At 39.4% G+C, this 27967-nt stretch overlaps 1 protein-coding gene across 1 annotated transcript; it reads left to right on the top strand.

Annotated features, from left to right (window-relative positions):
- The first annotated feature begins 14505 nt into the window (after positions 1-14505).
- Positions 14506-24038, top strand: MGAT4C (MGAT4 family member C). The gene is made up of 3 exons (XM_006114008.5): positions 14506-14654; positions 19606-19753; positions 21442-24038. Exons 1-3 carry the CDS (start codon positions 14526-14528, stop codon positions 22596-22598), a joined length of 1434 nt encoding a protein of 477 aa, XP_006114070.1. The 5' UTR covers positions 14506-14525; the 3' UTR covers positions 22599-24038.
- Positions 24039-27967: the final 3929 nt, after the last annotated feature.

The following is a 27967-nucleotide window of genomic DNA, read 5'->3' as shown; positions in this document are numbered from 1 at the left end:
TAACCTGCGGTTTTTCCTGATTGTGTAAAAAAAGTCTTAGATAACCTGAGCACATGTATAGCCTGTGGGAGATGAACCTCGGGTACTGTTAGTGAACAGCACCTGTAATGAATGAGTCAGGAGTCATGCTGTGCTGGGGGTTCAAGTTCTGTTCCACCGTGAAGCTGCCGTGTGTGTACCCAGCTGTACGATACGGTAAGAGCCCTGGCCACCAGAGGCTGAGAGGAGAGCTGGCACAAGGCTGTGTCAGACCCAGCTGGGGGGGACGAGGAGTCTCAGGCTGGGGCTGCCAGAGGGAACTGGAGTGGGGCAACAGATGCGCTGGGCTCTCAATGGGCTGGGAACATCCCACTGTGACAACGCGCCCAGTCCCTGGCCAGGCTGGCACACACACACCCCAGCCGGAAGCAGCCCCACCAGCTTTTCAGGCTCATCTCCTCACGTAGCTATGAATGGAAGGAGCTGGCTCCCGGCTCCCAGTCCCACAACGAGAGACCCCTGTCTTGTCTTCCTGTAATTTCAGTAAAAAAAATCTTGTATAACACGCGGACGAGTATAGCACGCTGCAGGAGGGAGGGCGGGGATTGTAAAACCTTGCATAACCTGCGGGTTATATACGCTAAAAGTTGGTATGTACAGACCTAACAGTATCCCACATGGTGACACCTCAGATGGCTACAAGTGCACATGCACACATGCTGGGATAAACACAGTGAACTGTAGAGAAATTACAGCCTAAATCCCCAGCCTAGGGGGAAAGATATGTTGGTTCTTATCCTGAGAGAGGTAACATCTAGAAACCAGCGAGAAAGTCACAAAGGGATCAACCTGCAGTTAACTCAGAACCTTGATGTAGATGTCTTCTTTCCTCCTTAGTATGTATATGATCTCTCTAGTGTCCCAAAGGAAATAAGATATGACAATAATCCCATATCTGAAGAGATTGTTTTGAGCTGCATTATATCCACAATTTATTCTGACAGCTATGGATGATGGTCAGTGAAACCAAGAGTCCCCTAGCTCTAAGATAGGAGATGGATAACCTGAAAATATGTTTTAATACATTTTGAAAAGGGGTTTTACCAAATGCTGAGAGATTGAAGAAAATAAAAGAAATACATAAAATCTATCAAAATAAAAAGTCTATGACAGATCAAATTACTTCTGCTGAAGCGGAGATTATTGCTCCTGGGGTTTTCTGAGGTACTGTCTTTGGATAGATTGTACTAAGATTTCTATTGTTTCTATCAAGAGAGAGAGTTCAAGTTCAAGAAATCATAACCAGAAAGGTCAGTCTTCCCCAGAAAATGGGTAGCTCTCTTAGCTGATGGTGGCACAATCTGTTGTGCTTAGAAAGGTCATTCATATAGGGGAATTGGGGAATGGGGCTTGCAGTCTAATTGTCACCCATGGGGAAGCATATGCGAGGCAATCCCTACAGGGCAATGCAGATGGACCCCCATGCAAATGGGACTGAACTTGGGTCAGTAGGACATATAGTTCCATACAGAGAGATGGTCTAGAAGGGGCATCCTAGATATTATGCCTCTCTGCCCTACAGAGCAAGGTTACCCTTCTATCTATCTATTGTACCGATGCTTATGAGACATTAGAGATTATGGTGCCTATCTTGCATTAAAACTGACTAAAAATCCATTTGACCTAACCATTTTCACCTTTCCCTTTTGCTAGAATATAAGCCAAATGCTTAAGGTTTAATCAGGAATATGTGGATGTTAGAGACTTAGTACTACTGCGCTTACTTCTGAGCTCATGATACACTCAATCCACCATCAATACAACACATATGGTATATGTAGCTGTGAATCTTTGTGTGTATGTAGTGCATGTGAAAATGTAAGAAATCTATTAGCTATACGATTATCTCTCTCAGGAATTATTCCCAGGATAGGACTATGAGAGGAATCAAAATGATAGCGTTTAGAGGGTAATAGGCAGTCTCTGTATTCTCTCTTAGGCAGGCTTTGTTTATTTTTTTTTCTTAATCTAAAATAAACATCTGTTGTTCTCTGGCTATGGAAAATGTCATACATTTCTTCACTATCTGTACCTCAGTACACAAGTCCAACTAATGCCTTAACTTAGTAAAGTCTAGCCTATGGAAACAAAATGTGAAGTTTCAGTGAAATTTGATTCTTTTCAGTGGATAGTTCCTTTACTTTGCTGTTTTTGTGGCTACCCTATTTTCCCCTTTCCATGGTCTGGGACCTTTACCTTGCTATAGGATTTCTTTTTCCCCCAAATACCATGCTAATTGTAGTGTAAGTGCTACAACGTTGGGTGATAAAAATTAGCTTCTATTCAGAGTTTGTGTTTTATGGTTCTTGTCCACATGACCATGGTTAAACTTCCTTTCTATGTATTACACTTATAGATGGCACTTTGGCTTGCTGTCACTGGCACATTCACTAAAACTGAAATAGCAATTTTGCTTACATTCAACAGACTTGGTAACAACACCACAGTGATCTTGTTCTGAGCTGAATTATTATGGAAAAGAGACTGAAGTGCAAAGAATGAATGACTAATTTCAAATAAATAATTTACATCATCTTAAGTGAAAAAATAAATTGACTTTAACACAAAATCAGAATTCACTTTTAAGGTTTAGTCTTGCCAGTATAATCACTAAAGTAGGTGATAATGAGTTGCCCTGTGGCACCTCAAAGATTAACCAAAATATATAGAATCATGAGCTTTCATGGGCAGGGTAACGGTGTCAAATTTGTAGATAAATTCCAGTTCTGCAAACTCTGTAATGGGTTAGTGAATTCCTTTGTAGAAGAATAGCTACCTTTAAATCCATGATTGAGTAGCCAGGCAGATTGAAATGTTCCCTTACGGGTATATTACCGTTTCTTCTGTCTGATTTGTGTCTATTTATCCTTTGTCACAGAGACTGTCCAGTCTGGATAATGTACATGGCAGGGGACATTGCTGGCGCTTGATGGCATTTATCATATTAGAGGATTTGCAGTTGTATGAGTTCCTGATGTTGTGGCTTATGTGGTTAGGTCCTAGGATGGTGTCGCTAATATAGATGAAACAAAATACAGGACTATATAGCACTTTAAAGACACTTTAAAGTCTTTAAAGTGCTACATATTCCTGTATTTTGTTTCAGCTACACCAGACTAACACGGCTACATCTCTATCGCTAATATAGATGTGTGGACAGAGTTGGCAATGTGGTTTATTGCAGGGGTAGATTCCTGGATGGGTGTATCTGAGGTGTGATGTGTGGCTGCTGGAAAGGATTTGCTTCTGGTGCGAGGGTTGTCTATGGGCAAGGATCAGCCTGTCTCCCAAGGCCTGCGAGAGTGAGGGATCATTTTCCAGGATAGGTTGTTGATTGTCAATGATGCACTGTAGGGGTTTAAGCTGGGGGCTGGAGGTGATGACCAGTGGTGTTCCATTATTTTCCTTGTTGGGCCTCTCTTGAAGTAGTTGATTTCTGGGTATTTGTCATGAAGTAGATGATGTCCATTGTTAGAGATTGCAAACTGTGTCTTATTTCTAATGCCTACACATGGGGAAGTGACTTGAGCATATAGTTTGGGCTGTAGTTTAAACGCTCCTTTCTCAATTTATCAAGTCCTTACTTCAGTTTAATATAATTTGTTAGTTAGAGTTTATGTGTAGCAGGCTGTTAGGATAATAACTTTCTATGTGGTAAATTCCCAAAACTTCTGTTTAATTTTACAAACAGCATTTCTAGGTTTCTAACCACTGGTTAAAGTATGTATAAATGTTTTAGAGTAGGGAAAAAAATCTATTTAGAAACCTGGCAGATTGACATAAAACAACTACTAGATTCATGGGATTCTTTCAAATTGATTATTTGCACAGGGCCTTGTATCTGTGAAGTCCAGGGTCCCCCTGGGAAATAATGTAAAATAGATTAGGAGATTAAACGTGAGAAAATTGGTTTTCACTGGCCCTATTATTAATCTTTTTCTAAAATGAGTTTTTCATTAAGACTTCCCATTGAGCTCTCCGACACTGCCTTCCTGATCAATAAAAGAATTCATTCCAAAAAAAGCCTTAGAAAGCAATGTACAGGGAACTGGCAGTTTGTGCTAAATTACTATACATAGTTTTAAAAATTAGTTTATTCTTGTAAGAAAACCAGTTGGCAGGCAGTTTTGATGAATACACAACTATAAAATGAAAAGAAAAAAAATCTTTAGAAAGTGCTGATTCTTAGTTTCATAATACTTGCTTAGTTTCTTAATACTTCATGCATTAAACTCAGTATACTGTCATACACTCAAAATATATTGCTATGGGCTTTTAAAACTAAAATATATTTACCAGAAGTAATACAGTAAATACTAGCCACATCAAACAACTGCCTTCTTTATCTCGGTGGATGCTAGATTTGCTAGCAAAGACACATGAAGAGCCCCACTGAAGTTACTGCGGCTCCACTGGCTTTCAGGCAGGAGAGCCAACAGCCTATGCGGATCCCTGGACAAGGTGTGGGGCTGGCTCAATGCTTCCAGAAGAAGTAGGGCCGCGGTTGGAAGGGGCAGGCATCCTGGAATGTGGGACACCCTCAATTCTCCTCCCTCTCCCGGCCTTCTGAGATGCCTGGAGCTCACAGCATGGCACTCTGGTTGCAATTTAAAGGGACTGGGGCTCCTTTCACTGCTGCGGTCACAGCCAGGAGTCCCAGGCCGCAATGAATTGCTAGGGATGAATACTTAAATACTTCAGTCTGTCTTTTTTTTCCTAGTGAATTCTGTTCCCTTCTCCAATTCTTTTTTTTTTCAAGCAGCATCTAACTTTGAAACCATCTCCATCTTCCCAAGCAGCCCTCTCCACATTCTAAGCTCTTCTTCAAGCCTACTTTACCTAGCTTTCCTTCGCCACGAATTATGATTCTGTCTCTGCCCACATACATGTCTCTTTCTTTAATTTTCAGTACAATGCAGTATCTAGATTGTAAGTTCCCTTAATGTGAAGTGCTTTAAACTACATGTTTCCTCCCATGTGGTGCTATAGAAGTAACACCCAGTGCAAAGAGATTGTGCAATCCTATGTAACAGCCCCCACCCCAGTTAGATTTGCTACTCTCATCTGAATTAACACACTCTATCTTCCCTTCTCTAACATCAATTTTACGTTTTTGCTGCCAGCAAACCTCCTGCCTGTCAGCTTCAAACATTTTAGATGTGCTTCCAAGCTATCAGTAAGAAAGACAGTGAATCTTGTTGGAAGTGTATCTGAGCCCTATGGAATAGTCTATCCATTACAAGCTTTCCAGTTCACTACCAATCATATCTTCAATTGTATACAATTACTTTGGTGCTCTTTTTTTACATCTTGTGTGGAAAAAAACATGACACACACTAACACAAGTATTGCAGACCCTCATGTACAGTTTAATATTAACCGTGTAAAAAATTCTTTACATATTTGGCTAGATTTTTCCGTCGGGAATCGTTTTGTTCCATGCAGATCGCTCACTTCACAAAGAGGACTGAACACAGTCCTTGGGGCTTCAATTGCAGCCTTCCAAAAAGAAAAGCAGAAAACCAAATTGGACAAGCACTAAGAAATACAAGCAAAGCAAAGCAGCAACACAAATGGCAGAACAGTATGTCAGAAGGCTGGCATATAAGGATCCTGCTTCAGAGAGTCTTAGTCAAATCAGGGATTGTAATAAAGTTCACGAGGGATTTAAAAATTCAAACATGCTTTTTTGTGTGTTTTGCAATTATTGTAAATATGGCAATGGATAGGTTAAACTGTACTTCTAAAAATGGAGACTTTGTGGTTATAAACAAAGCTCAATGGCTCACTTGGAAATGTTATTACTATATAAAAATGATTCAATTGACATTTCTGACGATTATCAGTTCCTCTGCCAATAAGCAACTTTTCTTATGAAAAGTTGGTGAGATTTAGCACTCAAGTACACAAGAAGTGTTCCAGGCCCACCATTGCTGGGGGTGGAAAGCCCTTGGGCCCAATGATTTAAAGGGCATGGCACTCACTGGAAGGTTGTTAGGGGTGCCTGGAGAGGCAGAAGTGCCATGAGGCATACTTCATGTAGCACTGGGGAGCCCAGCCCCACCCCTACCACCTGAGGCCCCGTTCCTTTCAGGAGCACGGATCCACCACCACCCCCTTGCCCATGGGCTTGGCGTGGCTGTATTACAGGTGCCAAAACATGGAACCCTGCTACCTCATTGTCCCGGCCATCTGTGGGTAAAATGTTTGCTGAATTGATTAGCAGAGGCTAGATCATAGCTGGCTGTAATGTGACCGTACAAAGGGATGATAGGGGTTAAGTTTAAAATCTCTTCATTCCTGTCCTGTCCTCCTTGCATATGTGCTGAAAAGGGTGGTTAGATCGGGTGAAGAGTGGGTAGAGGCTTCACTCCATCCCCCTTGGTTTTGTCCACTAGTGGATGTGTGAATGTATATGTAAAAGGAGTAATGTGCAGCTGGTAAAGAGCTAGTAAAAATAAATGTCTTCTGAAATAATTCACAGATTCTAAAACCAGGAAGGCCTTCTGTGATCATCTAGCTAACCTTCTGTCTGATACAGGCCCTGGGACTTCCTTGAATAAATCACTGTTTGAACTAGCACATATATTTTAGAAAAAAACTTTGTCTTGATTTCCTTGCGGCATGAGTGGAGGAAGGAGAAGACTGAGCTTGGGGCCACTGTCTTATAACCTTAGGTCCATGTGCTTGGAGACCACAAGGCCAGGCATGTTTGGTGGGCATTGCTGAGTCCTGAGGCAAGGTTAAGCAATTTCCCTGATGTGGCCTTATGCAGGTGCGTCATTGAATTATAACTCTCTTTACAGACAATGGCTGTTGATAGTTGACACCTGCCCATGCATTGGTTACTATCCTTGCTGTTATCTCTGCAGAACTAATATATGGTCAGTTCCCCAAGTTACAGCACGCTTTAGTGTCGACTATACAATACAATCTCATAACTTCATACACACTAAGGAGATACATATTTAAATGGAACAGTGACTTTCAACAGATCATAACCTTTCTTTTGATACCTCACATGGCATTCTTCATAAGCAATATCACAATTCTGTATAAATGAGGAATATTGGGATTACAGGGCCCTCACCTGAGTTACAGAGTGTCACCGATACATTACACTAACTGTTAAAAATGTACATTTTATTTCTAGTTTGATTTTGTTTAGCTTCAGTGTGCATCCATTGGAACTTGTTATACAAGAGAAAGGCAGGGAAGTTATTCTTACTCTGATTGGGTTTCTTCTCCAGGCTTTCCCTGGGTTGCAACGTTGATGCAGAAATCCATAGTTGGGGCCAGTGTTCCCTATAAAATGAGTGCTTGGGCAGCACCCAGGAGAGATTCAGGTACCACCCAGCTTACTAGCAGAGCACCCACAGCCACCTGCATGGGTTCCTACTGGTGGTGCACATTTGCATATGCATTGATGCACATAACAAAATTTATTCTGCACATGGATGGAAAAATTAGGGAGAACAATGCTTGAGGCCTTAAGCAAAGACCTAATTTAGACTTTCGGAGCAGGTTGTAGAGTGGTCTCCAAATGTTTGAGATTTTTAGAGACATCAGTGGGAGTGGGACTTGGCTCATAAAGAAGAGATTATTTATCTGCAAGAGAAAGTGCAGTGATGGAATGTGAAAATCGATCTTGACCTCTGTATTATTGCACAAGTTTCCCAGAGTTACAGATCCAATAAAGAACAGTTTTTCATTATTGTAACTTCATGAGATTGTGTATCTCAAAAGAGCTAAAAAGAGAATGAACCAAAATTATCAAAAGAAACCTGTTCATGCTGCCTGAACCTCTAAAGTCAAGAAAAATTTCAGATATAAACATTAGCAGGCGCTAGAAAAAAAATAATCAGGAAAGTACAAGTCCTCTTTAGAATAGCAAAGAAAATTCTCAAATTCATTTCATTAATTAATATGAAATCATTCAGGGCAGGTTTTGAAAAGCAGCTATATTTATATTGCTTAGATGTCTATTTAATTCCATATAAAAATGAGAGAATGAAACACAAAGGTAATATAATATATACATGCAAAATAGAGGGTGTGACATTGGATGCTGAGTTCAGGCCCTCTTTTAAATCAGAGTGTTAGCTTTTATGATTTTAGCATTTGTAAATATTTATGTTAAAATATCATAAAGAATGATGTCACACCACTATGAAAAAAGCCAAGGAATTTTTTTTTCTCGAAAGAGGCTGACTGAATTTGCAGATTCAGGGAATAAATATTAAGTTTTCTTCTGACAAATTTCACTTTCATTATTCAATGTTAGAAGCTGAAAATTGAACTATAACAAAGCAGCAGTTCTGGGAAAATGCAAGGAATGTTTCCTAAAAGCACATACTGTAAGTATGCTAAAGAAAAGCAATGCATTAATAATAAGCTGATTGGAAGAAATACCTATTACAGAGCACGCTGATATGATAGAAAATGTGTGTACACTGTGCCATCTAGTGTTTGTAAGAGCCAGTGCCAGTACATTGTCTGCCTTGACATAACCATGTCTATGATGCACAATATAAAGTAATACAGATTAAAGACATACATGTTGACCACGGGGTGCTTGACCACGGGGTGCTCTTCCAGGAAGGACTGCTTGGCAGAGATGGAGTTCACCTTTCCAAGAGCGGGAAGGCCTTGTTTGGATACAGACTGGCTAACCTTGTGAGGAGGGCTTTAAACTAGGTTCGACGGGGACAGGTGAGCAAAGCCCACAGGTAAGTGCTGAATGTGCGGGACTGGGAGATGGGTTGGAAATGGGGGGGACTACGGCCTATAATGGCAAGGAGAAAGGAGGGTCAGGGCACAACAGGGAGGCAAGATCAAATCAGTATCTTAGCTGCCTATATACAAATGTGAGAAGTATGGGTAATAAGCAGGAAGAAATAGAATTGCTAACAAATAAATACAACTATGATATCATTGCTATTACAGAAACCTGGTGGGATGGGACGCATGATTGGAATGTTGGTATGGAAGGATACGGCTTGCTCAGGAAGGACAGACAGGGAAAAAAGGGAGGAGGGGTTGCCTTGTATATTAAAAATGTACACACTTGGACTGAAGTGGAGATGAACGTAGGAGATAGCTGTGTAGAGAGTCTATGGGTTAAGCTAAAAGGGGTAAAAAATGAGGGTGATGTCATGCTAGGAGTCTACTACAGGCCACCTAGCCAGGTGGAAGAGGGGGATGAGGCCTTTTTTAAACAATTAACAAAACTATCCAAAGCCCAAGATTTGGTGGTGATGGGGGACTTCAACTATCCAGACATATATTGGGAAACTAACACAGCGGGGCACAGGCTATCCAATAAGTTTCTGGACTGCATTGGAGACAACTTTCTGTTTCAGAAGGTTGAAAAAGCTACCTGAGGAGAAGCTGTTCTGGATTTGATTTTAACAAATAGGGAGGAACTAGTTGAGAACTTGAAAGTGGAAGAAAGTATGGGGGACAGTGATCATGAAATAATAGAGTTCATGATCTTAATGAAAGGTAGAAGGGAGACCAGCACAATTGAGGTAATGGATTTCAGGAAGGCAGATTTTGATAAGCTCAGAGAACTTGTAGGTAAGGTCCCATGGGAAGCAACCTGAAGGGAAAAACAACTGAGGAGAGTTGGAAGTATTTCAAAGGGACGTTGTTAAGGGCCCAAAAGCAAACCATTCCGCTGTGTAGGAAAGATAGAAAATATGGCAAAAGACCAGCTTGGCTTAACAAGGAGATCTTGCATGATCTCAAAATAAAAAGGGAGTCATATAAAAAATGGAAACTAGGACAAATAACAAAGGATGAATATAGGCAAGCAACACGGGAATGCAGGGGCAAGATTAGAAAGGCAAAGGCACAAAATGAGATCAAACTAGCTACAGGCATAAAGGGAAACAAGAAGACCTTTTATAAATACATTAAAAGCAAGAGGAAGACCAAGGACAGGGTAGGCCCACTGCTTAGTGAGGAGGGAGAAGCAGTAACAGGAAACTTGGAAATGGCGGAGATGCTCAATGACTTCTTTGTTTCGGTCTTCACCGAGAAGTCTGGAGGTGTGCCTAACATAGTGAATACAAGCAGAGAGAGGGTAAGTTTAGAAGATAGGATACACAAAGAACAAGTTAAAAATCACTTAGGAAAGTTAGATGTCAGCAAGTCACCAGGTCCTGATGAAATGCATCCCAGGATACTCAAGGAGCTCATAGAGGAGGTATCTGAGCCTTTAGCTATGATCTTTGAAAAATCATGGAAGACAGGGGAGATTCCAGAAGACTGGAAAAGGGCAAATATTGTGCTCATCTATAAAAAGGGGAATAAGAACAACCCAGGAAACTACAGACCAGTCAGTTTAATGTCTGTCCCAGGGAAGATAATGGAGCAGGTAATTAAGGAAATCATATGCAAATACTTGGAAGGTAATAAAGTGACAGGGAATAGCCAGAATGGGTTTGTGAAGAACAAGTCATGCCAAACTAATCTGATAGCTTTCTTTGATAGGATAACGAGCCTTGTGGATAAGGGAGAAGCGGTGGATGTCATATACCTAGACTTTAGTAAGGCATTTGATACGGTCTCGTATGATATTCTTATTGATAAACTAGGCAAATATAACTTAGATAGGGCCCCGATAAGGTGGGTGCATAATTGGCTGGATAACCGTAGTCAGAGAGTTGTTGTTAACGGTGCTAAATCCTGCTGGAAAGGGATAACAAGTGGAGTTCCGCAAGGGTCTGTTTTGGGACCCATACTGTTCAATATCTTCATCAATGATATAAATATTGGGATAGAGAGTACGCTTATTAAGTTTGCAGATGATACCAAACTGGGTGGGGTTGCAACTTCTTTGGAGGATAGGGACATAATTCAAAATGACCTTAGCAAGTTAGAGAAATGGTCAGAGGTAAACAGGTTGAAGTTTAATAAAGAGAAATGCAAAGTGCTCCACTTAGGAAGGAACAATCAGTTCCATACATACAAGATGGGAAGCGACTGTCTAGGAAGGAGCATGGCGGAAAGGGATCTAGGGGTCATAGTGGACCACAAGTTGAATATGAGTCAACAGTGTGATGCTGTTGCAAAAAAAGCAAATATGATTCTAGGTTGTATCAAGAGGTGTGTTGTAAGCAAAACTCGTGAAGTCATTCTGCCACTCTACTCTGCACTAGTTAGGCCTCAGCTGGAATACTATGTCCAGTTCTGGGCGCCACATTTCAAGAAACATGTGGAGAAATTGGAAAGGGTACAGAGAAGAGCGACAAGAATGATTAAAGGTCTAGAGAACATGACCTATGAAGCCAGGCTTCATGAACTGGGCTTGTTTAGTTTGGAAAAAAGAAGATTAAGGGGGGACATGATAGCGGTTTTCAAATATCTAAAAGGGTGTCACAAGGAGGAAGGAGAAAATTTGTTCCTCTTGGTTTCTGAGGACAGGACAAGGAGTAATGGGCTTAAAGTGTAGCAAGGGAGGTTTAGATTGGACATTAGGAAAAAATTCCTAACTGTCAGGGTGGTCAAATATTGGAATAAATTGCCAAGGGAGGTGGTGGAATCTCCCTCTCTGGAGATATTTAAGAACAGGTTAGATAGACATCTGTCAGGGATGGTGTAGACGGAGCTTGGTCCTGCCTTGAGGGCGGGGGGCTGGACTCGATGACCTCTCGAGGTCCCTTCCAGTCCTATGATTCTATGATTCTATATTTAATACCAGTAGCTCTTTATAGACTAACAAAACATGTAGATGGTATCAAGAGCTTTTGTGAGCACAGTGCACTTTTTCAGCTGACCGGAGTTTTGAATGTAGGATGTGCACATCCTACACTCAAAACTCAGGTCATCTTAAGAAGTGGGCTATGCACACGAAAGCTCATGATACCATCTACATGTTTTGTTAGTCTATAAAGTGCTACCAGGCCATTTGTTGTTTTTTCCTGTACAGACTAACTCGGCTACACCCTGAAGCTTCAGATTTAAAACTGTAACTCAGATCAGCAAATATGACTCTGCGTACACATACAGAGTAATCTAGGGTGTAAGAAGGTGCCATGGTTACAGTAAATTTTCAGAGGAAAACATCTCTTTTCTTCTTGAAAGTTCATTGCCCCATCTGGAATGTTAACCCCAAAGTTGCCAATGTTGCTAACATCCAAGTATGCAAACATACTTGATCTTTTGTAAATCAGGCTAGCCCTTGCCTGAGATTGAACACAACCTGCCTTCTAATTCCCATCCCATCCTTTGACAACAACCACTTTAGAGAAAGGGTCAGTGTACCCCCTTTAATATCTATAAGTGTTTTTTAACTTCTTACGTGTATTATTGTGACATCATTACATACTATTAGTAAAAGGAGCAAAATCGTGGTGGAGCTTCAGTCATTACCATCCAAATTGCTAGGGGATCCTCATGTAACTGAAACAACCCACAACCCATATCATAGCACACATTCTAGTTGCCAATTGTATGCAGGGCAATACAATAATTTAATTAACAATTTAGTATCACTTCATATTCAGGTAGGATTTTCTTACTACTTGTGTTCCGTTTATAGCGCTAGCATTTCTTATAAAAGAAAAAGCAGAAATAAAAAAAGACCTTTTTTATTGCTTTATCACTTTGCATCATTTCTCCAACACACATACCACACTTTTTTTTCCGTCCTTGGTCAGTGATATGAGAATTATTCCTTTTGTAACTTATTTCTTTGTAATTTCTTACAGAATAAAAGTAAGCAATCTACCAAGCCATAGAAATGAAACTATTTATAATACAGAAAGATATATTTTCAGCAGGTGGTAGGATATTAACATGCAATACACTATAAAGATATACTTGCAACATCATTTTCTTAACTAAATTTCAAATTTGTAACAAAATAGTTTGTAGATTTTTTTATCTTCAAAATATTGGCCTGCTCCGCAATGAACAAACAATCCTGCAGAATATTATCAGCTTTTAATACAAAATCAATAATTAAAGTCATCAGAAAGCCAGGTTAGAATGCAACATTTTCCTTGCTAAAGGGAAAAGTAAGATATACTCCATGATTATCAAAGATCCATTTCTTTTCCAGTATATTTCACTGGAAAACAAATTATTGGTATTACAAATATGGCTGTTTTCATGTAACTTTCTAGGGAAAAAATGTGATAAGAGTCCTGATATTTGTTTTCATACATAATTAGGCTTGGAAGCGGGGGGGGGGGGGGGAGGTGGACAATGTGATGCTCTAAATATAGTCTCATTAGGCCATTTGAGCTGCTCAGGATCAACAAAGTATAGGATCAGCCTAGCCATTCTCTGTGTTTCTCTACCATATCCCCTATTCCTTCCATACTTGGTTAATCTGATTTCCCACATACTTAGGATTTGAGTGGTGAATGTGGCTTATTAATTGTAACTGTAAATGTAATTACCATTCACTCATTTTTATTTCCTTATTTGTTTTATATTATCATGTTGTTTATATTCTAATAAGAGTTAAAAAGTATACACATAACTTCCTTATTCCACATCTTATCTTTGATCTGTATCTAGTGAGCCATTTGCTATTATTAATATGGTGAGTATGCTTCACTGTTATTTAGAATCTGGTGGAGTAATTCTTCAAAATGTTTGATATGTTTAATCAATTTATCAGAGCAAATATGGATTGCAATTTTCACTTCCAGGGGATTTTAATGTTATTTATCCTGAAAGTTCTCAAAATGATTGTGCAAAATCTTTGAAAAATATCCACATATGTTTAGATCAGTTTTCTGTCATCTTGGATGTTTATTGGCATGTCAATATTTATTTTATATGTGTAGTTTAATAATTTCATAAACCATTCTATAGCTCAATTTATGAAAATATAGTCCCATGCAGTACATTCATTATCAGGTCAGTGAGTGACACTTGATAAAATAATTAACAAAATGTAATGGACAGTATCTTAAAGAAAAATGGTCTTTCTGATTTAATCTTGACATGAATATGAGCCACAAAAAATAATCTGTTTTCAGGTTCAGAATCCCTCAAAATTTAGGGCTATTTCGATTAGAAGTTTGTTTTCCAGTTCGTGACCATCTCTAATTCAAATACATTAAGTATTGCACATACTAACAGCTGTGATTCAGTCTCTAAAGCTAGATCTACACTATGGGATAAGTTTGAATTAAGATACGCAATTCCAGCTACATTAATTAGCTTAAATCACATTTTGGCACCATCCACACAGCAGTATGACAATGGGAGCAAACTCTCCCTTTGACTTCCTTTACTCCTCATCGGACCAGGACGACCGTTGCTGACGGGAGTTCCCTCTTAGTTTGAATTAGAGTGTCTTCACTAGACCTGCTAATTCACACTCTGGAAGATCGACTGTGGTAGCTTTTATCTTCTCTGTGACGTAGACAAGCCCTAAGTGATTGTGTTCTATGCATATTCAAAAAATGTGGTAACATTGTGGTTTTTTTCTCTCCTAGGAGACACTGTATATTTTTCTTCACATGAGGCTCAATTTGAAATATTTGGATAAAATGAGATGCTTGAGGAAACGATCAGCAGTATCATTCTTAGGAGTGCTTGTCATTTGCCTGCTGTTCATGAACTTATACATTGAAGATGGTTATGTCTTGGTAAGTTCCTTAGGTGGAGGGGAAGGGGTCATGGAACAAGCGTAGAGTACATGGTACCACAAGTACTTAGGCAAGTTAGAAACTGCTGGAAGTCAAAATGACAGCTGCAACTCTCTTGGTTTAGTGAGCTGTTCATAGTAGAGTCTCCTCAAAATGTTTCATATTATATACATATGAGAAGGTGCATTAAAATCTTGAGGTTTTCTTCCTATAGAAGTAACATATCACAGTATGTCCCAATATAGGCTTAAGGAACACTGCAGATATTATAACATAAGAACAGCCATACTGGGTCAGACCAAAGGTCCATCTAACCCAGTATCCTGTCTTCCGACAGTTGTGAATGCCTGATGCCCCAGAGGTAGCAAACAGAACAGGTAATCATCATGTGATCCCTCTCCTGTCATCTATTTCCAGACTCTGACAAACAGAGACTAGGGATACCATTCCTACCCATTCTGGCTAATAGCCATCGATGGACCTAACCTCAATGAATTTATCTAGTTCTTCTTTGAGCCCTGTTAAAGTCAGGTATTTAGTAAGTTATCAAGTAAGGTATCTAGCACACTGTGGAGCCATACTTCTTGAATATTCTCCATTTTAGTTACACAATTATCCCCATTTTGCATGTAATTTGATTCCCCTCATTTTGATTACTGAAAATTGTTTACTTCTGAGATAATCATGTGAGCTAAAAACCCCAGGCTCAGTCCTTGCTGACAATGACACACCCAGGCACGTGGCATTACAATTAATATGACAGAAGACTCAACAGGAATTAATCCCACATCATCTTAATTTTCTTTCATGAATATTTATTTTTCTGTCTAATTCTAAGTGTCTGTCTTGCCATGTGTCCTATGTTTGGGCTTTGGCACGTGAAAAGGTATGATTGGAAGCTCAAAATTTTCATGGTACCTATTGTAAACATATGATTTATGGGTGGATTTTTTAAAGCACCTGAGTTAGCTGCTTCAATCACTAAACTAGTGATAATGAGCCATACAATGTCAAATGTACGCTAAATTGAAATAATGATTTTAAAAAAAGTTAACAGGTAGTATTGTTATATTATCAGGGCTAGCCAAGCCTTTTTCAAGTAATCCAAAAGAGAATCCATGTTTTCTGCTTTACCACTTCACTTCTGATATATCACTTCCTCTAGTGACATTGTTTGCACTGAGGTTTTGTTCAGTATCTGATTTATTCATCATCTCCTGGTTGTGATAAAATTTGACCTGGCTTCTAGCATATTTTCTCCCACTGGCACTCTCCTTGATGCCTCTCATGCTTCTGCTAATTGCTTCAGATTCCCCCCAGATGCTTCTGAAAGTGCTTTTGTATTGTTGCTGAACCTGCTTCTTTTTTGGTTTGTTTTTTAAATCCTTTTCTGTCTAGTTCGCTGACTCTCTTGATGTCTTATTCTTAATTTGTCTTTTTTTTAAAGAAACATTTACTTTCTTTCATTGTTTCTCACATCACAAATCTGACATGTCTCAGCTCATGTAGCTCCCAGCCAAGTCTTTTACATTCTGCTGACAGTTTTTCCATATCTCCTGATACCTTTATGGTCCATCAAACATTTTTCAAATGTGTAAGGCTGTTGGCTCTTTTCTTTTCTTTTCTTTTCTTTTCTTTTCTTTTCTTTTCTTTTCTTTTCTTTTCTTTTCTTTTCTTTTCTTTTCTTTTCTTTTCTTTTCTTTTCTTTTCTTGATCTCTGATCAAGTTTGACAGCTCCTCTAGTCCAACTAATGTTTTCAAAGCTAAGGAAGAAGATCAGCAGTATAAATGTGAGAAGATTAGAAATAATATCTCGAAGAGCCTATTTGCAAGGGAAAAAAAGACATGTAGGGAACTGGAAACTCACAGCAAGGCTCATCCCGAGTCCATATGTGTGGAGTAGCACTTACTGAAGCTTTTCTGCTAGCCATTGCCTCTGGAAAGTCCCATCAATCATTCCCCACTCACCTTTCTCAGATATCCAGTCCAGTATAGGAATAAAGCTGTAATTCCCCTTCCTCCTCCCCACATCCAGTGTGAAGTTCTTAGCATTTTTCCTTTACTTGGATTGTGAAAAGATGGCTTACACATTTAAGTGCCAGAACAGTTAGTCCCAATGGGTGTGTCTACTCTGCAATTAAACATACATGTCTGGTCTATGTCACTGGACCCACATTCACAGGACTCTGGCTGAAGGATTGTAAAAAGATTGCAGCATAGATGTTCAGGAGACCCATGAGGGGCAAGGATCCCAGAACTGGCGCTCCAGCCTGAGCCCGAACATCTATATTGCAGTTGTAGTGTTCTGCACCCGGAGCCCAGTCAGGTAATACAGGCAGGGATGTTTAATTGCAGTTTAGACACAGACAGGGGTGTTTAATTGTAGTTAAGAGTGTAGGACAGTACCTGGGGCTATAAAGTGCTAGACAGTTAATAAGAAAGGAGGAGCAGGAGGAGTAGGGAGTCCCCTGGGATGGGAAATAGTGGGAAACTGCTGGGGAGAAAGCCTGGAGGGGAGGAGCGGTATTCAACTAAATAAAGCAAGAAAGAACCCTGCAGGAAGGACTGAAAGAGGCAAAGGGGAATATCACCTTGGAGTTTGTGAGCCAATGGAAAAGCTGGGTCTGTGTTAGTGTTTGCAAAACAAAGCCATGCTTAAGAAGAGAAGCTTGGAATGGCATTGTGTCCCCGTAGGCTAAAGACAAACCAGTGACTTACCTAGACAGTTTTTTTTAAGTGTGAAAAATATGGATATTGGAGCTTTACCAATTTGGTTTGGAATCTCTTGTATGTCTTCAGTAGCATCCACTCACTACCGCTGCACAAAAGTGTTGACTGTCCTGTGATTGTTGGAGTGGGCACTGAAATCTCCATTTCATCACGGGAGCCCACTGGGGAATAGTGCAGCAAAGACAACTTTGCTAAAAGCAGCCTGAGTGGTACGATGGCAGTTCGCGTATGTGATGTGCAGTGCTGATGCACATTGGCAGGGGAATGTGGGGATGCTGAAATTGCTCCATGTGCCCTGATGCTGATCAATGGGTCCCAGAAACTTCCATGAACACTGAATTCACCTTAGCTGGATTTCAGAATGTGCATGGCTCAGTGCTGACTTTAAGCATTTACTATAGGTTGCAAGTGCTAGGGAGAAGGGACTGTATCTTTCGATTTCTATAGTAAATGTGAGTACCCTTTGGGGCACTATGAAAGTAACAGCAATATTGCATATGGGGATGGATCCTCTGAGGAGCAAAGTGTCTCTTGAGAGGTAATTAACCCCCTCAGTTTCCAGAAATGGTACGGGAATCTCACAAGGTCAAACAAATGTAGCACAAAATGTGTATGTTCCTGCCTGCCTGATTGCCTGCTTCTTCCCCCTACACTTACTTTCTTCTCTGGGTAAATACTTAATGACAAAATACAAGAGCCATCTCAGAAAATCAGGAAACTGAGTAACCAGAGGGGCTAGTGGATCAGCTGTATGAGTATCCATGAGTCCATTGACTTACATTCTCAACTGGAAAAATGATAAGCATAAAGCTTTGTTTCATAACTTATCAGTAAATGCAAGGTAGCCAAGCAGCATTAGAAAGAAATTACCCCGGGAGACCTTGCAGAACAAGAGAGCATAGCAGTTCAGGTAGCTGCATCTGGATTTTAGCCAATAGAACTTGAATCAACTAATAAATGGATTATTTATTTCTTCTATAAAAGAAAAATAGAGAACTTAACATGAACCTAAAATAGGTTTCTGGAAGTGTTTCTTACTGTTATAAAAGAAAAGACTTTATACATCCCCAATTTTGAACCTTTATAACATCAAAATACATGTTTCTTTTTGTCCTTTCCACTCTTGATAGCAGTATTATTGTGTATTGCATAGTGCTCTCTTTTAGTCAAAGCTCAGATCACTTGTGATGCATTAATGGAATGTATCACAGCACACATGTGAAACTGCCAAGTAATTTTCTTACTCCTCTCAGGTCCTACATCACTGAATAAGTGACAAGGAGTCCTGTGGCACCTTATAGGCTAACAGATTTATTGGAGATAAGCTTTCATGGGAAAAGACCCACTTGGTACCACAGGACGCCTTGTCACTTTTGCAGATTCAGACTAACACGGTTTCCCCTCTGATACTTTACATCACTGAATGTGATCGAACTAAGATTCCTAACTGTAACATCATCTCCATGGCACCACAGCTTTAATGGAAAATTTTCTTCTTTGCTTAAACATTAAGAAGAGACAGTTGGTGCGTGTGGGGCACAGTGTATGCCATGGTGGTATGGAGAGCCTCCGCTCAAAGAGAAACGGGAGGGATGGGAAGAAGGTACGGCCATAATCTTACCTTACCCTGCCAAAAAAGCAGACTGACGCAGAGAAACACAGTGGATGAAAGCACCAGCATCCTTCACCATAGTACAGCATGTGTGCTTCCCCTGCACATCAAGGATCAGAGGAGGAGTGGGCCATATTCAGGAAAGTGCCAAAGTGAGTCTTGCTTTAGCTCTGAGAATATTATTTCATGTTTCACCTGCAGCAGTTTTTTAATCTCTCAAAAATGTGTTAAAAATTTCCCCACTGTACTGTCTAGGGGGAGTAAGTCTTACTTTGAATATAGCAGCATTTTTCTGATGATACTATAGTACTCTCAATTCTTCTAGACAGATAGATCTTCAATGTTTTTTTCCTCTCTTTCCCCATTACTCTCAATCTGAAACTATAGGACACATTTCTTGTAACCAACAACATATAATATTCAGATAATGGATTTTAAAAATAAGGTGAGATTTAAATGTTTTTTTTTCCAGAAAACTATGACAAAGATTATTCTTTGAAATGTGTCTGACCCTCTTGTCTCTTTGGCTGGCATTCATGAATTTATTTCTCTCCATGTATTCTTGCTCCTATGCTCGCTCTTCCTTTCTTTCTCCTTTCATCTTACTAGGAAGGGGACAAGCAATTAATCAGAGAAACAGCCACACACCAGCTTAATTCAGAACGCTACGTTCACACTTTTAAAGACTTGTCAAATTTCTCAGGATCTATAAATGTTTCCTATCGCTACTTAGCTGGCACACCTTTGCAAAGGAAAAGTAAGTAACCAGAATCTTCATTTAATTAAATGAAGTAAAATGTTACCTCAGATGTTTTCTTCAGAAATGGCTGAAATCATTTGAAATCATGAGTTATTTCATTTTAGAACTTTTCTGAAAAGTCTATTAACCCATGGTGAAATTCACAATGCTGCCTGTTCCATAGAATTCCCATGGTACTTTTGCACTGGGATGATATAGGGTAACAATGAAAGTACACACTTGGGTCTCCATGGATTGAAATGCTTAGAACCTTTGGGCCCTCACTTGTGTGGATCCTGTTGCTGAGAACAAACATGAATAGGGCATGCAGGTCATTCCATAAGCTGGGACATAGAGGGATGCAACCCCAGCACTATAGCCTACAAAGGTGGTTGATTTTCCTGCACTCAGGTAGGACTGTTTCAATTAGTCTGATTATTCTTGCTTTATGCAAATGATCCAATGAAAAATATTGCCTCACCCACCTCATGTCCTGGGTCTGGGTTGCAATGTAAATTTTAATTTAAATAAAGTTTGAGAAGTTAGGGGTTAGAAAGGCAGTGCTGACAATGGGGGTGTTTGTACTACAACTCCATTTGGAGTAGACAGCCTAGCAGAAAGCCACAGACCACCACGTTGGAACATGATTACAATATTTCGCCCATGTTCACATTTTTTGCAGCATTTTGCAAGTCAAAATATTGACAAAGAGTTTTGGTCAGCTAGAGTGGAAATGAAGCACTTTAGCTTTAACATGGTCTCATTTTTACATAAAACAGGGAAGGACAAACTGAATTTTTTAAAAGTGGCTCACAAGTCCAACAGAGATTGCATTCCATCCAACCATCTAGATTCTAATAATAGATTCGGAATACTTTTTCACGAATATTAGAAAGAATTAGGCCCATGCTGTATGCACGGGAAGTGCTATTTCCAAATACCGTAGAAGGTCATACACTTGAAAGTCAAATCTCACCCCAAAGATTTTAAATGGACTAAAAATTATTTATAGAACCACAAATTTTCAATGGTAAATTCTATTATATTTTAAGCAGAATCTGACTTACTTGTCTCAAATCTAGTACTTCTATTTCTCAAGAAAATAAAGGAATTTTGTAAATAGGAAAAATGAGAGAATTGGGAAACATTTTAAAACTGAAAAAACTAGAAGAAATCATCCATGAAGAGTTTAGAAGTCCGTAAAACTATGTATAAATGTAATTAAGCTTGTTACCATTAAAAAGTAAAAGCAAGGCAATTAATCTTTAACTCCTACTTTTGTGCTATTTTCATAGTGGCTTGAGCTAAAGAACAATTTGTGAGCCATAGCTTTTCAGTCCCATTTCTTTATAGAATTGACATTGTCTATATGTATTTCTTTTTTTCTAATAGGGATATATGCATACATCACTTTGGCTTTATTCCATTTCACAACACTTCTTGCAGTTAACAAACTAATGTTTAATTCAATAGTCTCCATATGTCAAATTGCTTGCCACACAATCCTTCTTTCGTGAAAAAGCAGAGAACAATCTTCTTTTTTTTCGTACAGCTTAATACATTTATATATCAAACATCTCAGACTTCATAATTCAGAAGGTTTATTTAATATACTGGAGGTCTGGAGGTTAACTTTCTTGCAATATGATTTTCCAAGTCTGATTCACTTTCAGTTAATCTTTGTGTCTGAATTTTCTTTTACACAGGGTATCTTACAATTGGACTAGCCTCAGTCAAACGGAAAAAGGGGAATTATTTGCTCGAGACGATCAAGTCCATATTTGAGCAGTCAAGTTATGAGGAACTGAAGGAAATTACGGTGGTGGTTCACCTAGCAGATTTTGACTCATCCTGGTGTGAAGGGATGGTCAAGGATATTTCACAGAAATTTGCCCATCACATCATTGCTGGCAGGTTAATGGTTATCCATGCCCCTGAGGAATACTATCCAGTACTAGATGGCCTTAAGAGAAATTATAATGACCCAGAAGACCGCGTGAAGTTCCGATCCAAACAAAATGTAGATTATGCTTTTTTGCTTAACTTTTGTGCTAATCTTTCTGATTATTATGTCATGCTAGAAGATGATGTTCGATGTTCTAAAAACTTCTTGTCTGCCGTTAAGAAAGTAATTACCTCGCGAGAAGGTTCCTATTGGGTGACTCTAGAGTTTTCCAAACTGGGCTATATTGGAAAGCTGTACCATTCCCATGACCTTCCACGCCTGGCTCATTTTTTGCTCATGTTTTACCAGGAAATGCCTTGTGATTGGCTGCTGATCCATTTCCGTGGGTTGTTAGCTCAGAAGGATGTAATCCGTTTTAAACCATCCCTGTTCCAGCACATGGGATACTATTCATCCTACAAAGGAGCTGAGAACAAGCTAAAAGATGATGACTTTGAAGAGGATTCATTTGATATCCCTGACAACCCACCTGCAAATCTTCATACAAACATGAATGTATTTGAAAGCTATGAAGCAAGCAAGGCTTACAGCAGCATTGATGAGTACTTCTGGGGCAAAGCTCCTTCTACTGGAGATCTCTATGTGATTGTATTTGAAAAGCCTATTAAAATCACTAAAATTAAAGTTATCACTGGAACAGAAGACCGACAGAATGACATCCTACATCACGGAGCCCTGGAAGTAGGGGAAAAAATTGTAGGGAGCAAAAAAGGGAGGCAGTGTACTACTTATTTGAGACTAGGGGAGTTCAAAAATGGAAATTTTGAAATGACAGATGTGGAGCACAAAGTTCTCTTTGATATTAACTGCATGAGAATACTTGTTACCAAAAGTCAAAAGGAATGGCTGATCATTAGGAGCATTAGCATTTGGACATCTCAGCAATCAAATCAATGAGACAAAATTACTGATGTCCTCCTTCTTTCATAGTAGAGTGAATGCCATCGGTTGGGTCCTAACTGGTGTCATTCCCTAAACAGACTGACTGGCTGACTTCCAATTACTTACTACTGACACTGGAAATCTGGGACTATTATAAAAAACAAGCAAAAGCAATTTATTTTTTACTCGTCCACCAGGCAATATACAAACACTAGTTTGTTGGAATGTTTGAATTTTATAGGAAATGTAAACAAGTTCTCATCCATCTCTTAAGATTCAGATACCTTATTCTTTTATTTTCATTTCTCCTTTGGGAAGAAGTGCTGTACTAAACAAAGCCAATGCTTTTTCCATTATTCAGAAGTTTCGTAGGCTTTGACTAGTATGTTGTCAAATGAAATTTGACTCTATCGTATCCACATATAAATTAATAATCAGATGGTAGTACATGTTTGTACAATAGTTGGTGCTGTATTTGTTTGAAAGACACTTGTGATAATGAAAGTTTGTTAATGGAGCTTGCAATTTCATTTGAGCACTGTAAGAAAACAGTGTGGTTAAACATTGCGACTTATTTTAAATGAAAATACATGTACAATTATAAATCTGACATAATAATACTGTAAAAATAGATAACTGCATCCACTATCCTGTCTCAGAAAATATGCTTTGTTCTTCTCCCAGAGTCCTGGCATTGAAGTGGGTCACTAGTTGTATTTTCTGTCAGTTGGGACACAACTCTGCAATCCTAGTTCAAGCACTTACACAGTCAAAGGGAGTTTTGGTTGAATAACAACTGCAGGATCAGCCCCTGAGCTTTAAGGATAAAATTATCCTCTTGGATTTGTCTGATTGTAGTTTTTATCTTTAATATTCTTTTCTTCCAGTACATTCAGCATTCCCAGTGATGTCAGTGGGGGGACCTGCACAAAGCTGAACGCTACTGTACAGTCTGGGAGAAAAAATTTGTACTCAGTGTTTAGATGTCCATCTCTTGTCTGATGCAAATTAAAGATCTCTAAGGTTCTGCAGTAGAGGCTTAAGGTGATAAATGATCCTCCCTGCTTGATGTCTATGCAATAGAGCTGTGAGAAACATTTCATGCCATTTGCAAAAACAAGAATACTGATTTTGCTGAATATGTGGGAAGTAAATAATTTGTCAAGTTAGTTTTGAATTTTTTCAGATTTTTCAGTGCAGAATAAATTTGCTTAGGAGTCATCTTTTCACAGATGATGTGTTGGTACTACAGGTTGGACCTCTCTGATCCGGCACCCTCGGGACCTGACTGCTCCCGAATGAGGGGATTTGCTGAGGGTCCTTCCCCTACTAGTCTGTGCTGCCACTGGGTTAGGGTTCCAGCTTGCCTCCGCTGCTTCCACAGCCCCCCAGGACTATCTAAATGCTGCTGACTCTGCTGCTGCTGGGACGGAGCACCATGGCTGGAGCTCTGCAACCAGGGCTGTGTCCAGACTCAGGGGTTTTTTCGAAAAAAGTAGCCTTTTTTCGAAAAAACTTCACCTGCGTCTAGACTGCAGCCGCGTTCTTTCGAAATTAAATCGAAAGAACGCGGCTTTTCTTTCGACGGCGGTAAACCTCATTGCACGAGGAAGAACGCCTTCTTTCGAAAGTTCCTCTTTCGAAAGAAGGCGTTCTTGAATGTAAATAGGGCTTCTTCGAAAGAGAGCATCCAGACTCACTGGGTGCTTTCTTTCAAAAAAGCAAGCCGCTTTTTCGAAAGTTCCGCGTGCAGTCTAGACGCTCTCTTTCGAAAGAGGCTCTTTCGAAGATACTTTCGAAAGAGCCTCTTTCGAAAGAAGCCTGCAGTCTAGACATAGCCCAGGGCTTCACATCTGGGGCAGAGGAGCTTCGCAGCCACCTGACTCCACGACCAGGCCTGGAGTTGTGCAGCCAGGGCTGGGGCAGAGGGCCGAGGCCAGAGCTCTATGGGTGGGGACAGGGCCCCCTGGCCACTGTTGGGGACAGCACTCCCTACTTTGCCTCCCATTCCTTCCTCCCACCACACACACACACACACTGGGTTGCTGGTGCCCCTAACATATTCCTGCCCCACTGCCAGACCTCCCTTTTCCTGGGCTCTATGGTTCAGAAATATCTGTGGTCTGGTATGGATCACAGATGTTGCCGGACCAGGGAGTCCCAGTTAAGGGATGTATAACCTGTATATGTATATACTATCTAGGCCTGTTCCTTTGAGGTACTGAGCACCTATTCACAGGAACTCCATTCCTACTGACTTCAGTGGGTGTTGTGAGCTTTAACACTTCACAAACTCAGACCCCATATGTACACAATACATGCTATATAAGCACATCTGGATTATCAAATAAAATAGGAAATCTTGTCATTCTTAAGGCATTCCAGAAACTTTTTTTAAAAGTACTGGAAGTTACAGGAGTATATCAGTAGCCACACAGATGAACACTGTATTACTAGTCTCATGAATATTGCGGTAATCAATAAATCACATGTCCTGGTTTCAGCTGAATCTGGGAGGTAAAGATTAAATTTCAAGAATGCCTGTACTGACCAAAAACTCCAAGTAGAAGTGAACTAAATATTGTACTCTGCCTACCAGCAAACCTGGCAGGGCTATTTCAAAAGGCCAGATTATTCACAGGTCTACAAGAAGCAGCAATCTAATTGCTTTTCCTGATTCATAAATCCTGCTAAATTCAGATACAGGTTTGGCAAATCCCTACTTATAACAGCAATGTACTTTAAAGTGGATGGTCTTCTTAAATACTTTTACGAAGCTCACAAAAGTGTCCCCTTCCCAAAGAGAAGAGTCTTTGTTTTTCTTGTTTCTTAATACCTATCTAGAAGCCTAATCTCTGTGAAAATAAGACATTTTAAATAGTGTGGCTGTTCAATGTCAGACACCACTGCAGTTTAGCTCAATTAAAAATACCCACTAAGCTTAAGCCAATACTTATCTAAATATACATGAAAGACTTATATTTTAATTTTTTCCCATGGTAACCAGCTAATTTTATGGTCAACCCTAATACCCCTTTAAATATACAATAATTTCTTCTTTTGCTTCATTGGTAATTTACCATTAGTGACAAATTTCAATAAGGAGCACTGAATACCTCAAAGCTGATGGAGAAACTAGCTTCCTGGTTATATATATAAACATGCTGTTTCCAAAACAAATACATACTGAATTAGGACAGATAATACATACAATCCCAAGGTTTAAGATGCCCATTCAATTTGAATCTTTTAGAATAGTTAAATGTTCTCTGCACAAATGTGAAATAATTTATTTAGTATTTTAAAGCATAAATAGTAAATATTTTTAAAACCACGTATAGAGCTGTGCTCACCATGAATCTTGCCATTAAAAAAGCTGGGGGAAAGCACATGTTGCTGTGTTTATTGAAAAACAAACTATTTCACAGTTATGGCAACAATTTTGGGCGGTTGAAATATATCCTGGTATAGAAGAATAGCACAAATGCCCTCCCATCACTTAAATCCCACTTCAAACCCTATTTTCACTGCTTATGTGGGACTAATTTTATTCCTTTGCATCAGGATGAACTTCATGTTTGTGAACATGACTGACAAATTTTACACGTGAAAGAATATATTTCTGCTATGAATATGATGACTTTTCCCTCTGGAAAAAATGTACAAGTTTTGCCAAGTTTAGAATTTTGCCATCCATGCTGTGAAAAGCTGTTTCTTAGCAAAAAGGATAATATTGACTGAAATTGGTGAATTCTCACCAGCATTCCCCAAAATACTGGATTTTCTTGTTTTCACCAGCGACTTCTGATGAAGCAAATAATTGGTATTTTCACATAGCTCTATTCACTGGTGAGTACAGATGTACCTATGTTTTTATTATTGTGTGTTTCTTATGCGAATTTGTGGATCAAATGTCCAGTTTGCTTGTAATGAAATGGAAATGTAGAACCATTTAAAATATGATACTGTACTTCGCTTATTAATAGAGTTATTTTCCACTGAGCATATATGTATAATCCACTGGCATTACCTGGAGTTGCAAATGTGTGTCAAAGAGGAAAATACTTCTTAGAATGTAAAGCCCGTGGGGTTTTTTTCTTTAATAAGAGTTATGTTTCCATCCTTATTCAAGGTGGACAATCCCTTTGGTGACTGGTTGAGGAGGAAAGCAGTAGTTAATGTGAGTAAGGGAGGAAAAAAACTAACCTTAATTTACTGAAGTTTATTCTACAAACCCAAGAGGTTGGCTGGTTATACCATGTCATTCTTTATTCCTTGTACTGTATATACTTTAATTATGAGACTTTACTAAGGTGCTATAAGAATGTATTGTTTTTATGTCAGTCTGATCTCATATGATCTGTTTTAGAGTTTAGCCAGTTTTCTGTTGTGTTAGGCACAGATAATGTTTTGTTTTGTTTTGTTTTTTTAAGAAAGCAAATGAAGATCCTGTTCTTAGCTGGATTAAAAAGGAAATCAAAATTAAAGTCCTTCACCTTGGAAAACTCTGAAAAGGAACACAGATATCTTTTTATCTGCAGATACAACCGGCCTTCATTTTGAAATGTTTTACCAGTCCTGGTGGAATTGCCATCACTGACTGATTGCAACTGACATTTATGTTTGTGAGTTCTGCATGTTTGAATGAGTTAGAAGTTAAGAGCAGTGACCCGTGCTATGTAAAATGAGGTGATGTAAAATGGCACTTTTTCATATGGGACCACAGCAGTACTTCACAACAACCAGTTGGGATATACGAGGGGATTCCACTGAAAGTAATTATGATAATGGCATAGAGAGTACCTTTAAAATATTTGTGGATGATATTCAGCTGGGAGAGGTTACAAATGCTTTGGAAGATAGGATTAAAATATCAAATGATTTGGACAAACTGGAAGAATGGGATGTAAATAGGATGAAATTAAATAAGGACAAATGCAAAATACTCCACTTAGGAAGGTACAATCAGTTGCACACCTACTAAATAGGAAATGACTACCTAGGAAGATAGTCAGAAAGGCATCTGAGGGTCATTATTGGACCACAAGCTAATTATGAGTCAACAGAATAACACATTTGTACACACACACACAAAACCTCAAAACAAAACAAACAACAACCGGGAATGTACTAGCAGGAATGTTATCAGCAAGACATAAGTATTTCTTCCACTCTACTCTGTGATGATTAGGCCTGAAGTAGAGTGTTGTGTCCAGAAGCAGCCCTAGATGAGCTGCCAGCAATTGGCACCCTAGGTGAAATGCGCGATTGGCACCCCTGCCTACAAAGCTCTCAATGGCCGTTTATCTTGGTGCCCCAGGTGACCACCTAGTTCACCTGTATTGATGGGCTGCCACTGGTTGTGTCTAATTCTGGGTGCCACA

This window comes from Pelodiscus sinensis, chromosome 1 (assembly GCF_052426305.1).
Source record: "Pelodiscus sinensis isolate ZL-2025 chromosome 1, ASM5242630v1, whole genome shotgun sequence".
NCBI lineage: Eukaryota > Metazoa > Chordata > Testudines > Trionychidae > Pelodiscus > Pelodiscus sinensis.
The sequence above is the reverse complement of the archived record's forward strand: the minus strand, read 5'-3'. Positions and strand labels throughout refer to the sequence as shown.